Source organism: Benincasa hispida, chromosome 1 (assembly GCF_027475165.1).
Source record: "Benincasa hispida cultivar pf3 chromosome 1, pf3_genome.v1.1, whole genome shotgun sequence".
Classification (NCBI taxonomy): domain Eukaryota; kingdom Viridiplantae; phylum Streptophyta; class Magnoliopsida; order Cucurbitales; family Cucurbitaceae; genus Benincasa; species Benincasa hispida.
The window spans coordinates 71,688,794-71,699,683 of NC_143478.1; the positions used below are offsets into that span (position 1 = coordinate 71,688,794).

The 10,890-nt window shown below is 34.2% G+C and overlaps 2 protein-coding genes across 6 annotated transcripts; one reads left to right on the forward strand and one right to left on the reverse strand.

Moving 5' to 3' along the window:
- Positions 1-34: 34 nt before the first annotated feature.
- Positions 35-2,697, forward strand: LOC120088768 (Far-red impaired responsive (FAR1) family protein). Of its 2 annotated transcripts, XM_039046207.2 has the most exons (3): positions 35-263; positions 748-1,300; positions 2,310-2,697. In XM_039046207.2, exons 2-3 carry the CDS (start codon positions 755-757, stop codon positions 2,532-2,534), a joined length of 771 nt encoding a protein of 256 aa, XP_038902135.1. In that variant the 5' UTR covers positions 35-263; positions 748-754; the 3' UTR covers positions 2,535-2,697. The 2 variants fall into 2 exon arrangements, with proteins under 2 accessions (XP_038902135.1, XP_038902142.1); XM_039046214.2 differs by lacking the exon at positions 35-263 and having other exon boundaries at positions 615-1,300.
- Positions 2,698-4,149: 1,452 nt separating this feature from the next.
- LOC120092852 (proline--tRNA ligase, cytoplasmic-like) lies at positions 4,150-9,620 on the reverse strand. 4 transcript variants are annotated; one of them, XM_090318284.1, is made up of 14 exons: positions 9,454-9,529; positions 9,103-9,145; positions 8,939-9,004; positions 8,755-8,840; positions 8,206-8,298; positions 8,008-8,124; positions 7,421-7,608; positions 7,107-7,173; positions 6,288-6,410; positions 6,035-6,187; positions 5,656-5,940; positions 5,303-5,521; positions 4,714-4,807; positions 4,150-4,588 (listed from the first exon to the last, which is right to left on the reverse strand). In XM_090318284.1, exons 3-14 carry the CDS (start codon positions 8,982-8,984, stop codon positions 4,524-4,526), a joined length of 1,536 nt encoding a protein of 511 aa, XP_090174410.1. In that variant the 5' UTR covers positions 8,985-9,004; positions 9,103-9,145; positions 9,454-9,529; the 3' UTR covers positions 4,150-4,523. The 4 variants fall into 4 exon arrangements, with proteins under 4 accessions (XP_090174410.1, XP_038907011.1, XP_038907020.1 ...); XM_039051083.2 differs by lacking the exon at positions 9,103-9,145 and having other exon boundaries at positions 9,454-9,620; XM_039051092.2 differs by lacking the exon at positions 9,103-9,145 and having other exon boundaries at positions 9,203-9,472.
- Between the last annotated feature and the right edge of the window lie 1,270 nt (positions 9,621-10,890).

Genomic DNA, 10,890 nt, shown 5'->3' on the forward strand with positions numbered 1-10,890 from the left:
TAATAATAATAATAGTATTTTTTTTAAAAAAAATATGGAAACACACGCTTTGTAATTTTCCCAAACTGACACTGAACAGAACCACTCATTCACTCTCACCGTTCCCTTCTTCCCGGCGAAATCAACCGCTTCCGCCGGCGACCTTCTTCCCCTTCAACCTCCCACCTCCATGGCCAAAAAGCTTCCACATCCCCTCACCCATTTCTCCATCATGCGCTTTCTGTTCTAGGGTTTCTTTCCTTTCCCCTCTTCTGTGTTTCCTGGTGAGTGACTTCACTGGTATTCTCTCCTTGTTTTGTTTGTCTACACAATGCCTTGCTTTCTGCCAACGTATAATGGTCCCCATATTCGTAACGCTCTTGTAGAAGTAAGTTTTCGGGTCTAATTCGTAATCGGGTCTCGCATTACTATGCCCAATTTGACGGCATGTTATCTAGTTTTGTCTCTTTTTGAGCTTTATTCTCATTTCTCTTGTATTTTTGCCTTTCCTCAGTCTTTTCTTGGGCAATCTGCGTCTGCGGTGGGGTGGGAAATGTTGATTAAACCTTCTGTTTGTAGTTTAATGTCTTGGAAGTTGGAAGTTTCTTAAATCTTTTCTTCGTTTCTTGTAATTTTTTATGGGTTATTGAGATAGAATACGGAGGCATTCGATATTTGCGGATCTGTTGTGTACAATTCATTCATATAATTCGTTTTCTCCTTCCTCGTGTTTCCATTGGTGGAAGCTTGACTTATATGCTTCTGTAGGAAAGTAATGGACTGCCAATCCAGTCACACATTTGATTCAGATGAAAGTGACATCGATATTCAGACTGAAATCTGTGAGAAGGGTGGGAGTATAGATGATATTCGTAATGACTTGGACTTTTGCTTGCGTGATGATGATAAGGTAGCAGAACAATCTGTTGTAGATTTACCTATGGATGGAGTAGGACCATACATAGGTATGGAGTTCAGTTCTAGAGACGAAGCTAGAGAATTCTATGTTAATTATGGTAGGCGTGTTGGATTCACCGTACGAATACATCATAATCGTCGTTCCCGTGTAAACAATCAGGTGATTGGTCAGGATTTTGTCTGCTCAAAAGAAGGATTTCGTGCTAAAAAGTATGTATGCCGAAAAGACAGGATACTTCCAGCACCACCAATTACACGAGAGGGATGTCAAGCAATGATGAGATTAGCTTTAAGGGATGGAGGGAAGTGGGCTGTCACTAAATTTGTTAAAGATCACAATCATCTGTTACTGAGTCCTAGTAAAGTCCCATGGCGAGGATCTGGAAAAAACTTGCTCAATGAGGTATGTTTTTAGACTTGTTTGTTTTACATAACTAATATACTCCCCATAGGCATTTCTATTGACAATTTCCTCGCTTGTTATAATTCAGTGTGTATTGGTTCTGTTTTCTATCCCGTTGGTTATCAAGCTTGCTTTGTTAGTTTGCATTAGAAAGCTATTCAATCATCAAACTCTAGAATCAAAATTTTGGTTGATAATCGTCTTTCGTGTAGAAAGAAAAGGCATTGCGTTTACCTTTTGGTTCTTACTCATTTTTTCCAACATGCTTGATGATGGGATACCTTGAATTGGATTTTTTCTTTGAAATTCAGTTATGGTAAAGGCTACTACAACTGCATGATGTAGAACGAATAATTGAAATTCTAGTTTGTGTTTTTTTCCCTATAAGTGGTAGAGTTAGTTTAATAATCAACTTTATGTTGGTTATTCTATAATACTGCCATCATCCGCTGGTTATTGTAATCAGAAATATCGACTTTAGGGTCCGTCAATAACATTTTATCATTGATCTTATATCTTCTGAAATATTTTGTTTCAAAAGGAAGCCATCTCTAATTCATTACCCTCTTTTTGCCATAGCTTTGACCATGTACATTATGCATTCATCTAATTGTCCACCCAAAACCCCTTATCTTTTTTTTTAGTACAATAAGGGTAAGGGGATTTGAACTATAGATAGTTCAGTCAATAACACATCCATATGCCAATTGAGTTGTGCTTGCTTTGTCCAAAACCCCAAAATGGATTTTTATTTTGTGTTTCCATGTCAGTATGGTCATCTGAAACGCAATCAAAAGAGTTTAATGTTTTACCTTTTGACTAAATTGGTAAGGATTAGCATTCCATCTTTTCAGTTTGAGTGGCTATGATGCTTCATTTTCTCCATATCTGGAATTTTTATTTGAAAGCATTTATGAAACAACTCTCTTGAAGCCTTTAGCTTTTATCATCTTTCAAATACTCATAAAATTGATTAGTTGGCGTCGGGCGTGTGCTCATTATTTTGCAGGATGAAAAGGATAAGCGGATTCAAGAATTATCTATTGAGTTGTACAATGAGAGGCAGAAATATAAGAGAAAATGTGCTGCATATGAAGAACAATTGAAAACAATTTTGAAGGAGCTGGAAATGCACACAGAATGTATATCAAACAAAGTTGCAGAAGTAGTAAAGAGCATTAGAGAAGTTGAAGAGGAAGAAGAATCAGAAGGTTTGAATGAAGGCTGGATTTAAATTATCACAACTTCACTAACTTATCATATATCATATCTAATCTTAGGTACGGTTTTTTTTTTTTTTTTTTGTTAGTCCTATTATCACCCAAATTTTAACTCACATTGTAGAGATGGATAATGACTTCTTTGAGGAGCATTTTAGTGTATAAATTATTTATCCACGTGGCATGCTGCTTGACATCTGGAAAATTGTCTGACCTGACAATGACGTGGATTTTGTCATCCTATATTAAAACGTATCTATGAAAAGGAAACAAAAGATCTCTTTGGCAACATTTTCTAGTTTTCTGTTACTTGTTTTTCTTTAATTGTTTTCTCATTTTTGTTTTCTAAATGGAAGTAAAAACGTGTTTAGTAATATTTAAATTGAAGAATATTTTGTAATATTGAAATTTAAATTTTTCGAAATTATAGTTGAAATTGTTTTAATTATGTTTTCATGTATGAGATATTATTGTCTGTATTAGGACATTCCAGATTTTTTTCCCTTGAAATGAGAATTAGGTTGAAAATTATCCATTTAATCATATAGTTTTTTGAAAACGAAAACATTAGATTTCTTTGAGATCTTTTTTTCCAAAAAAAATGAATAAATTTCACAGAGAACTTGATCCTCAAATTCTTCGTAAAAATCACTCCTACTCTCTAATTTTTGCGAGATTTGAAATTTTGACCTCTCGATCGAAGATTAACTAGTTAACTTCTGCTTAAATTGGGTTTAAGCTATAGTATTGATTCCCAACATAGAATATTGGAATGCAATAGGAAAGTGGAAAGTGGCAAACCATGGTAAGTTAGACTTGTGTGGTATGAAAAATTGCAACTTCTAATAACACTAGGTTTTTTCTAAGTTCAACGCACGAGTAGATGAGACTTCAAATCTCTAATCTTCATCCAAGGTTCAAGTGAACCCTCTTAGATACGAGAGGAGTTGGATAATTTAAAATATATATTATGCCATCACTGCTCACTTCATCTAATTTTCTTGAGCACCTCAACTTATTTAAGGGAGTGGAATGATTCTTTATGTACAAGTTAATATTCAAATAACAATGCTTCTCACATGGAGGTCTTAGTACAATAACTTTATCCATGAACTTTATAATTTAATGAATTAAACTATCTTTTCTTTGTTGTCAAACTCATATAGTTATTAAACAATACTTAAAAATTGTTCAAAATTTGTCATTCATAATAGATATAACCAATTGAACCAATTGAACTATGCTCATGTTGACACGACACGAAATGAAAATTATATTTTCATTCATTTAACAAAACTCAGCTAGTCAAATTAATCCAATTGATTCTCATAAAATGCTTTGCTTTGGTTGAATTATTCAGCCAACAAACTCTAACCATCCATTCAAACAGAACATGCCTTACCTCCAAGAATCTAAATATCTATAACAATAGTTTGAATCTCACTGTTGCCCGGGGAGGGACGTAATGAAATGAATCTATAAAGATTAGAATACTAGACAAACTATATCTATAGAAGACTCTCATAGAACATAGAAGAGCTATAAGGGTGACTTTTTCACTTAACATAATAGTATGGAACAGAAGACTAGGTGCTTTGATTATCTAACTGTTTCAACGAGGCCTGCTGCTTAACTCAAATACAAACTGGATATATCCAATATGGCTACTCTTCCCCTTAATTATCATTTATCATTACAGCAACAATCCGTCATTAAATGATTTCAGTGAAATATACGAAAAAAGAGTAATTTGCTCCCCAAAAAAAAAGATATAAAGGCAAAACCCAGAAATTTTCAAAAAGAATAAATCCAAGCATGCAAAACAAAGTGAAGTGTTCTTTAGTTAAGTGAATGCTTTTTTTCTTCATCGTATAGGAGTGCCTTAGAAGTACTGATGAACTCAGAATTAACTGAACCGAATGCCCTCTATTCAATAACTCTTAAATGCTGATTTCTCGACACATATCCTGGCGCGACGTAGGAGATAAACACAAGCTAATAGCTTAGTAGCTTCGACCCCAATAGCTCCATTTTTTTGCAGGTTTCCCAGATGCAAAACATTTGGTACCTGAGCACAAACATCATAGTAAATTCAAGAAAACCAAACAAAGTTGCTAACAAATTTCCCAAGATGATATAAATTCCTATTATCGAAAATAAAACAAACTACAGATTTGGACTGAAGTTTAGTACCTTCTGGAAGTGCGGGCTGTTCGAACGGGGAACATAAGGTTTTAGCTGCTCCCATCTCACCCTTGGTCCTTGTTTTCACATCCTTCTCAACCTCCTGGAGGAGCATAACAATGAAACCACTTTTTAGAGAAAAAAGTACACCAGTAAATGATAAAAAGGTTGGCTAGCTAGAACAAATATATTTCAGAACACTTCTCCCAATTTACTCAACATACTAATACAAACTTCAGTATAAACTAAATACTTGAAAATGTATTTACTCAAGCCAGTGATCAATAGAGTTCAAAATAATGGAATATTATTCTAAAGATGCAGCAGCCAAAAGGAGCAACAAACTCTTCCTGCTACGGAAACAAGATCCACAAAAAACAAATTCAACATCAAACCAGGATTTTACTGGTGATTCTGCAAATAGATTCCAGCATATGAAAGCATATTGAGTACTGGAAAACAATAACCATAAAAATCCCTTCAACTAATCAAACAAAATTATGGTTGCCTCATGATAAGTCAGAACCAAAACGTAGCCAGTCAATTATAAACAACACGAGTAGAATCAACATAGTGACAAGAGACATCGAAGCTATACCTCTTCATCACACCATGGAGCTAATATCATTTTCTTCTGACCGAGGGCTTCAGTAAACTCCTCCCATGTATTAATAACTTGAATGCACTTATCTCGTTTTTCTTTTGCCGCATCAAACAGGCTTTGTTGAATACTCTCTAGCAATTCTTTCACTTGTTCAACCAGTGAATCCCTAGGTATGTCCTTTTTTCCCGAATTATCACGGCGAACAGCACGCACCTAAAAATAAGTAGAACTATATATTAGCATTTTGTATCAACAAAATCCAAGTTATTAACAGTTATAGCTTGTTAGTGAGGAGGAAATACTATTTCAATGGTGAGGGAAAACATCAACAGATAAAAATAAGTAACCTGATTGTTTGCCAAGTCCTTGGGCCCTATTTCAATCCTGAGTGGAACACCTTTCATTTCCCAGTGAGAGTACTTCCATCCAGGAGAGTAATTATCCCTAGAGTCTACCTCTGCACGAATTCCTGCTTCGGACAATGTATCCAAAGTGGCAGAACAAGCATCAAAAATTCCTTGAGTGTCTGCATCTTTGTAAGGTACAGGAACTATAATAACTTGAACTGACGCAACTTTAGGAGGCAGCACCAATCCTTTGTCATCTCCATGAACCATAACCATCACACCAATCTGCATACAATTTGGAAAGGCTAGATTAACAGACACAGATATTCACTCTGACAAGGTACCTAAGGGCTAGGCAAATGCACGTATCAAATATTACCGTCCTAGTACTATAGGCCCAAGAATTTTGCCAGACCATAGCTTTCTCCCCCTTTTCATTTTCAAAGTTGATTTCAAACATTTTTGCAAAATTTTGACCCAAACAATGTGAAGTCGCACCCTGAATTCCACGACCAGTGTTTGGGATAAATGCCTGCATATCACACAAGACGGAATGGTTTATACAACATAAACCAGTAGCGGATACTGATTCACCATGCTGAAAATAGTCGCAACATTTAGTCAACTTATACCTCAACACTTGTGGTGTAAAGGCCACCAGCAAACTTCTCCATCTCACTCTTCTTGCCCTTGATAACAGGAATCGCCAGGTATTCTTCATATATGCATCTATACAGTTCCAATATCTCAAGAACCTGGAGAAAAAAAAAACAAAACAAAAAACGTAACCTTTAAATAATGACCACAGTTACCCAAAAACTGCATGATTTCAGGGTTAAATTGAAGGGTGTTATCTCCCCTGGATACGTTAAGAATAAGATGGATATTTAACCTTCCCTCTTCCCTTTATATTCTTTCAATTATTCACATAACTTTGTTTTCTACCTAAAGAAAAATGAGGAAACACAGAAAGAAATCAGAAGCATAACAGCTATTATCCATTAGTTGATCCATGCACAATGGAACATGGTTCATTGTACACAAAATCAATTGATAAAACATAATGCATTGCACAAAATATGAGCTCAAGATGTTTCTTATTAAAATAAAATAAAATTAGAATTCACTAACAAACTCCAATCTGTAAAAACAAAAACAAAAACAAAAAAAAGAAAGAAAGAAAGAAAAACCAGTTTTGACTGTTAAAAGGTATCTAATATATAAAATCTAAATTTCATGAGAAAAATGATAGCTAAATAGCACCATAATACTGTCCAACTGAAGAAAACCCATCCTCGGGTTCAAAGCACCCCAGGATGATCACTTGAAGAACTTGGCGCTGCCAAGTTAGACCACACTCATTCTTTTGGCTTCCAACCAAAGCGAGTTTTACATGTTTGAATCCCCAAATTTGCTCAGGATTAAAAAAGAAAATTAATACTGTTTGATACCTCTGTATCTGCTTCATCCTTAGTAGCAAAAGCAGTATGCCCTTCCTGCCAAAGGAACTCACGACTCCTGCAGTCAGTAGTTAATAAAAATCAGTGTTTTCTCTAAATGGTTTAAAATAATTTTGAAAAAATGAAGTGCATAAACATTTCTTATGAGTTCAAGAAGATTATTCTGACTTATGCAAATAAGACACATTTAATTAAGAACATTGAACACATTATTAAACATCTAACTGTTAACAGGTCCAACGTAGTCCATCAACATAATGGACTGAAAAGGAACAAAAAAATAAAGCACGAGCATGAGTAATTGCCTAATAAATGGTGTGGGATGGCTGAACTCCCATCTCACAACATTGCACCACTGGTTAAGTTTCAAAGGCAAGTCACGGTGGCCCCTGATCCACTTAGAATAGTATGGATACATAACAGTCTCACTTGTAGGGCGAATTGCAATGGGCACTTCCAAGTCAGACTCCCCAGATTTTGTCACCCAAGCAACCTTCAAATAAATGCCAAGTACCAAATTATCAGCACTAAACCACAGTGGCACCTTTAACAACATAAAAATTTAAAATGAATGAAGAGAACATAAGGAATGAGAACAAACCGAGGACATAGAACCAAACACTGAGAGGCACTCAGCATAATCAAAACATAATGAAGATTGAGACAATATTCATATGCCAATGACCATGACAACTATACCATCACTTAACTGGTATTGCGCCCACGGCAAAGATAGTAAGCATTTCAAACTTCATCATATAAATGAGATACCCATTTCTCATAAATAAATAATGAACAAAAAAAATAATTAAAACAAACAAAGATAATAAGCATTTCAAATTCAAATGGAGAAGTTTCGCTATTGTTGCATATACGAATAATAAAACATCACCTCAGGAGCAAAACCTTCTATATGATCTTTCTCTCTTTGTAAGACGCCAGGAGATACAAAAAGTGGAAAATAGCAGTTCTTGATTTTCATTTTCTTAATTTCTGCATCAAAAAATACCTGCACCGATGACAAATTAAATCTTCGAACTTCAAAACAAGAACAGAGTAAAATTGACAATATAAAGAGTAGCATCCTTACTTGCATAGTCTCCCAGATAGATATCGCCCACGGCCTTAGTATATAGCAGCCAGAGATATCATAATACTCAATCATTTCTCCACTGACAACCACCTAGACAAACTAGAAGAAGAACTATTCAAGTCATCGAAAAGAACCCGTTCATAACATTACTAGGGAGCTTCATCTAACATCTTAAAATCTTTTTTTCCTTATTGTTTATCTCAAAAAATAAATTATTTCATTGATCAATGACATTTTACAAAGCAGCATAGAAGTTCTAAAAATCAATAAACCTTACAAACGAAAATATACATTTCTCTCCAATGTTAAAGGAAAATGGTTCAAGCCTTGTCAAATTCAAATGTAATGAGAAGGAGAAAACTCAACACATACTATTAATTTTACACATGGATTGAGACATGTACTTTGACAGCCTTGCAGTGAAACTACACAATCTACCTTCACTACAACGGCTATCAAACAACATTGTCAAACTCATACGAACTTTACCAAACACAAAATGTCATTCTACAGTGAAGAAAACAAAAATCCTGCAAGAAACAGCACCTCAGAATACCACTCTCCAAAGTTATCGTCCTTCTTATTAGTTAGACCTAAACCAGTCTCTTTCTTCACCTCCTTCTTTTTGCCACCTGCCCAATAAACAACAAAGAATCAGTAAACACAAACCAAACAGGGGAATAGGAAACGATTACACAAACAATTACTGTAGTAAAGGAACAATATTTACCAGCTTTTGGATTAGTAGCAGAGCTACCAGGCTTAGGACCAGCCATGGTTTTCAGTTTCTTAACTCCTGCACGAGAGTCGCCGTAAAAGAAACCAATTAAACAAACTAATGAATAAGTAGGCATTGAGAGAATAAGCAGAACAGAAGAAGGAATCCAAGTCAACCCGATGAAATTTGAATTGGGATGAATTCAATTGCCAAAATTTCCTACAAATGACACGAGATAAACAAGGAAACACAAGTAATCAAGCCATACAGACCTACCCCATCAAGGATTTCTATATATATATATAAAGTGAGAATTGTACTCAGATTTCATATCCTTCCCAGAAACATATACGAAAAGTCATAAACAGGATATGAATTTGTAATGGTTCAGATAGAGAAAATTGAAATGAAGATAAGGAGGAGCCCTTGAAGAGTCAAGCAAGAAAGAAACTCTAACATTCTTGATAACAAAAGAAAAGAGGGAGTGTGAAATTGAAGTGAGAAAAAGAGCTTATAAGAAAGCTTACAATGGATTTGGATGAAGAGGCGGCTGCGAGGAGGCAGGGACAGTGATGAAATGCGCAGGGAAGATCGAGGGTGGAGCACAGGGACAGGGCAGAGATGGCTTTGACTAATCACTCCATTGCATCTTCGGTTTTGGGCTGGGCCTGACTTTCCCCGCCACTTTCTTTTTTCTTTTTTTAATTATAACGGAAAATTGCAAATATAGCCCCTTTATGGCTGATAGACCGGTACCAATGTTGTGGTCTATCAATCCTATCGACAATATAGTCTATTAATGATAGACTATCTAAATTTTATTATATTTATAATCTTTTAGCATTATTCTATATTTGTAAATACTTTGGATCCGATTGATATATTTGTAATTATCCTTTTTTTCAATACTATGTAGAGCAAGAAACATTTTAATTAGAGGTGTACCTAGGTTGGGTTGAGGGTGTTTTTTTGGATCAATTTGAAAATTATAACCTAACCCTTAAATTTCGAGTTAGGTTGTTAGGTTGTAACTTATTTTTTTCTTCTTGATTGAAAATATGTAAATTATCTACAACATATTATCAAATCTCTATGGTATTTCTTACAAATTGTAAACAAAAACAAATATCATAACAATTTTAAAGAAAATATTAAAAAATTACAAAGTAATCAATGCAAAGTAATCAAACTTTATACAAAGAATATATATATAGATATAGATATATGTTGGATTAAGTCAACCTAATTTTTTTAGCCAACCTGCAATCTAACCCAACCCGATCCAATAACAAAAATAACCCAACCCAATCCTTACTTTTTGAGCTGGATAATCCGAATTATCTGGGTTGTCGGGTCATTTGAGTACCCCTAATATTAATTGGGATAAATTGTAAATTTCATTCACTATAGTTTAGTGAAAGTTTGAATTTATTTCTAATAATTTATAATTATAACTTAGGTAACTAGAGAAAAAAATGTTTTTAACAGGAAAAAAAATCATTTTTATTTAAACTCTTTTGATAAAAACTCTTAAAAATACACTTTGAAATCGAAAAACTAATTTAAGTGGTTATTGAATAAAGCATTTTTCAAAATTAAACATTTGAAAAGTTAAAATCAAACACATCTTTAGTCATGTGATTCAATAAGGGACTATTTATGAGGGTTTTACCAAAATTCATTGTGAAGTTTTGTCAACTTATGAAAATTAAATTATAACTTTTAAAATCATATGGACCAAATTCTAACTTTTTTCAAACTACAAAGATCAAATTTGTAATTTAACCTTTTTAATTTTCTTAAACAAGTTAACGTTTTAATTGTTTATTGTATAATTTTTAGCCATGTTAATAACGCGTTATTGCTTTTTTTAGAAAAAAAAAATACATTTTACGTCCGTAGGTTTTGAGTTTAATTACCTTTCGATCATTAAGCTGCAAGATGTTGCACTTTTAGTCTTTAAG

Excerpts from the sequence above, each read along its gene's own strand:
- LOC120092852 (XM_039051083.2), bottom strand. The coding sequence starts at position 8,984 with ATGGCTGGTCCTAAGCCTGGTAGCTCTGCTACTAATCCAAAAGCTG. Across the intron at positions 6,188-6,287 it reads TTTACACCACAAGTGTTGAG|GCATTTATCCCAAACACTGG; the intron begins GTATAAGTTGAC and ends TGTGATATGCAG. Across the intron at positions 4,808-5,302 it reads CTCCATGGTGTGATGAAGAG|GAGGTTGAGAAGGATGTGAA; the intron begins GTATAGCTTCGA and ends ATGCTCCTCCAG.
- LOC120088768 (XM_039046207.2), top strand. The coding sequence starts at position 755 with ATGGACTGCCAATCCAGTCACACATTTGATTCAGATGAAAGTGACATC. Across the intron at positions 1,301-2,309 it reads GAAAAAACTTGCTCAATGAG|GATGAAAAGGATAAGCGGAT; the intron begins GTATGTTTTTAG and ends ATTATTTTGCAG.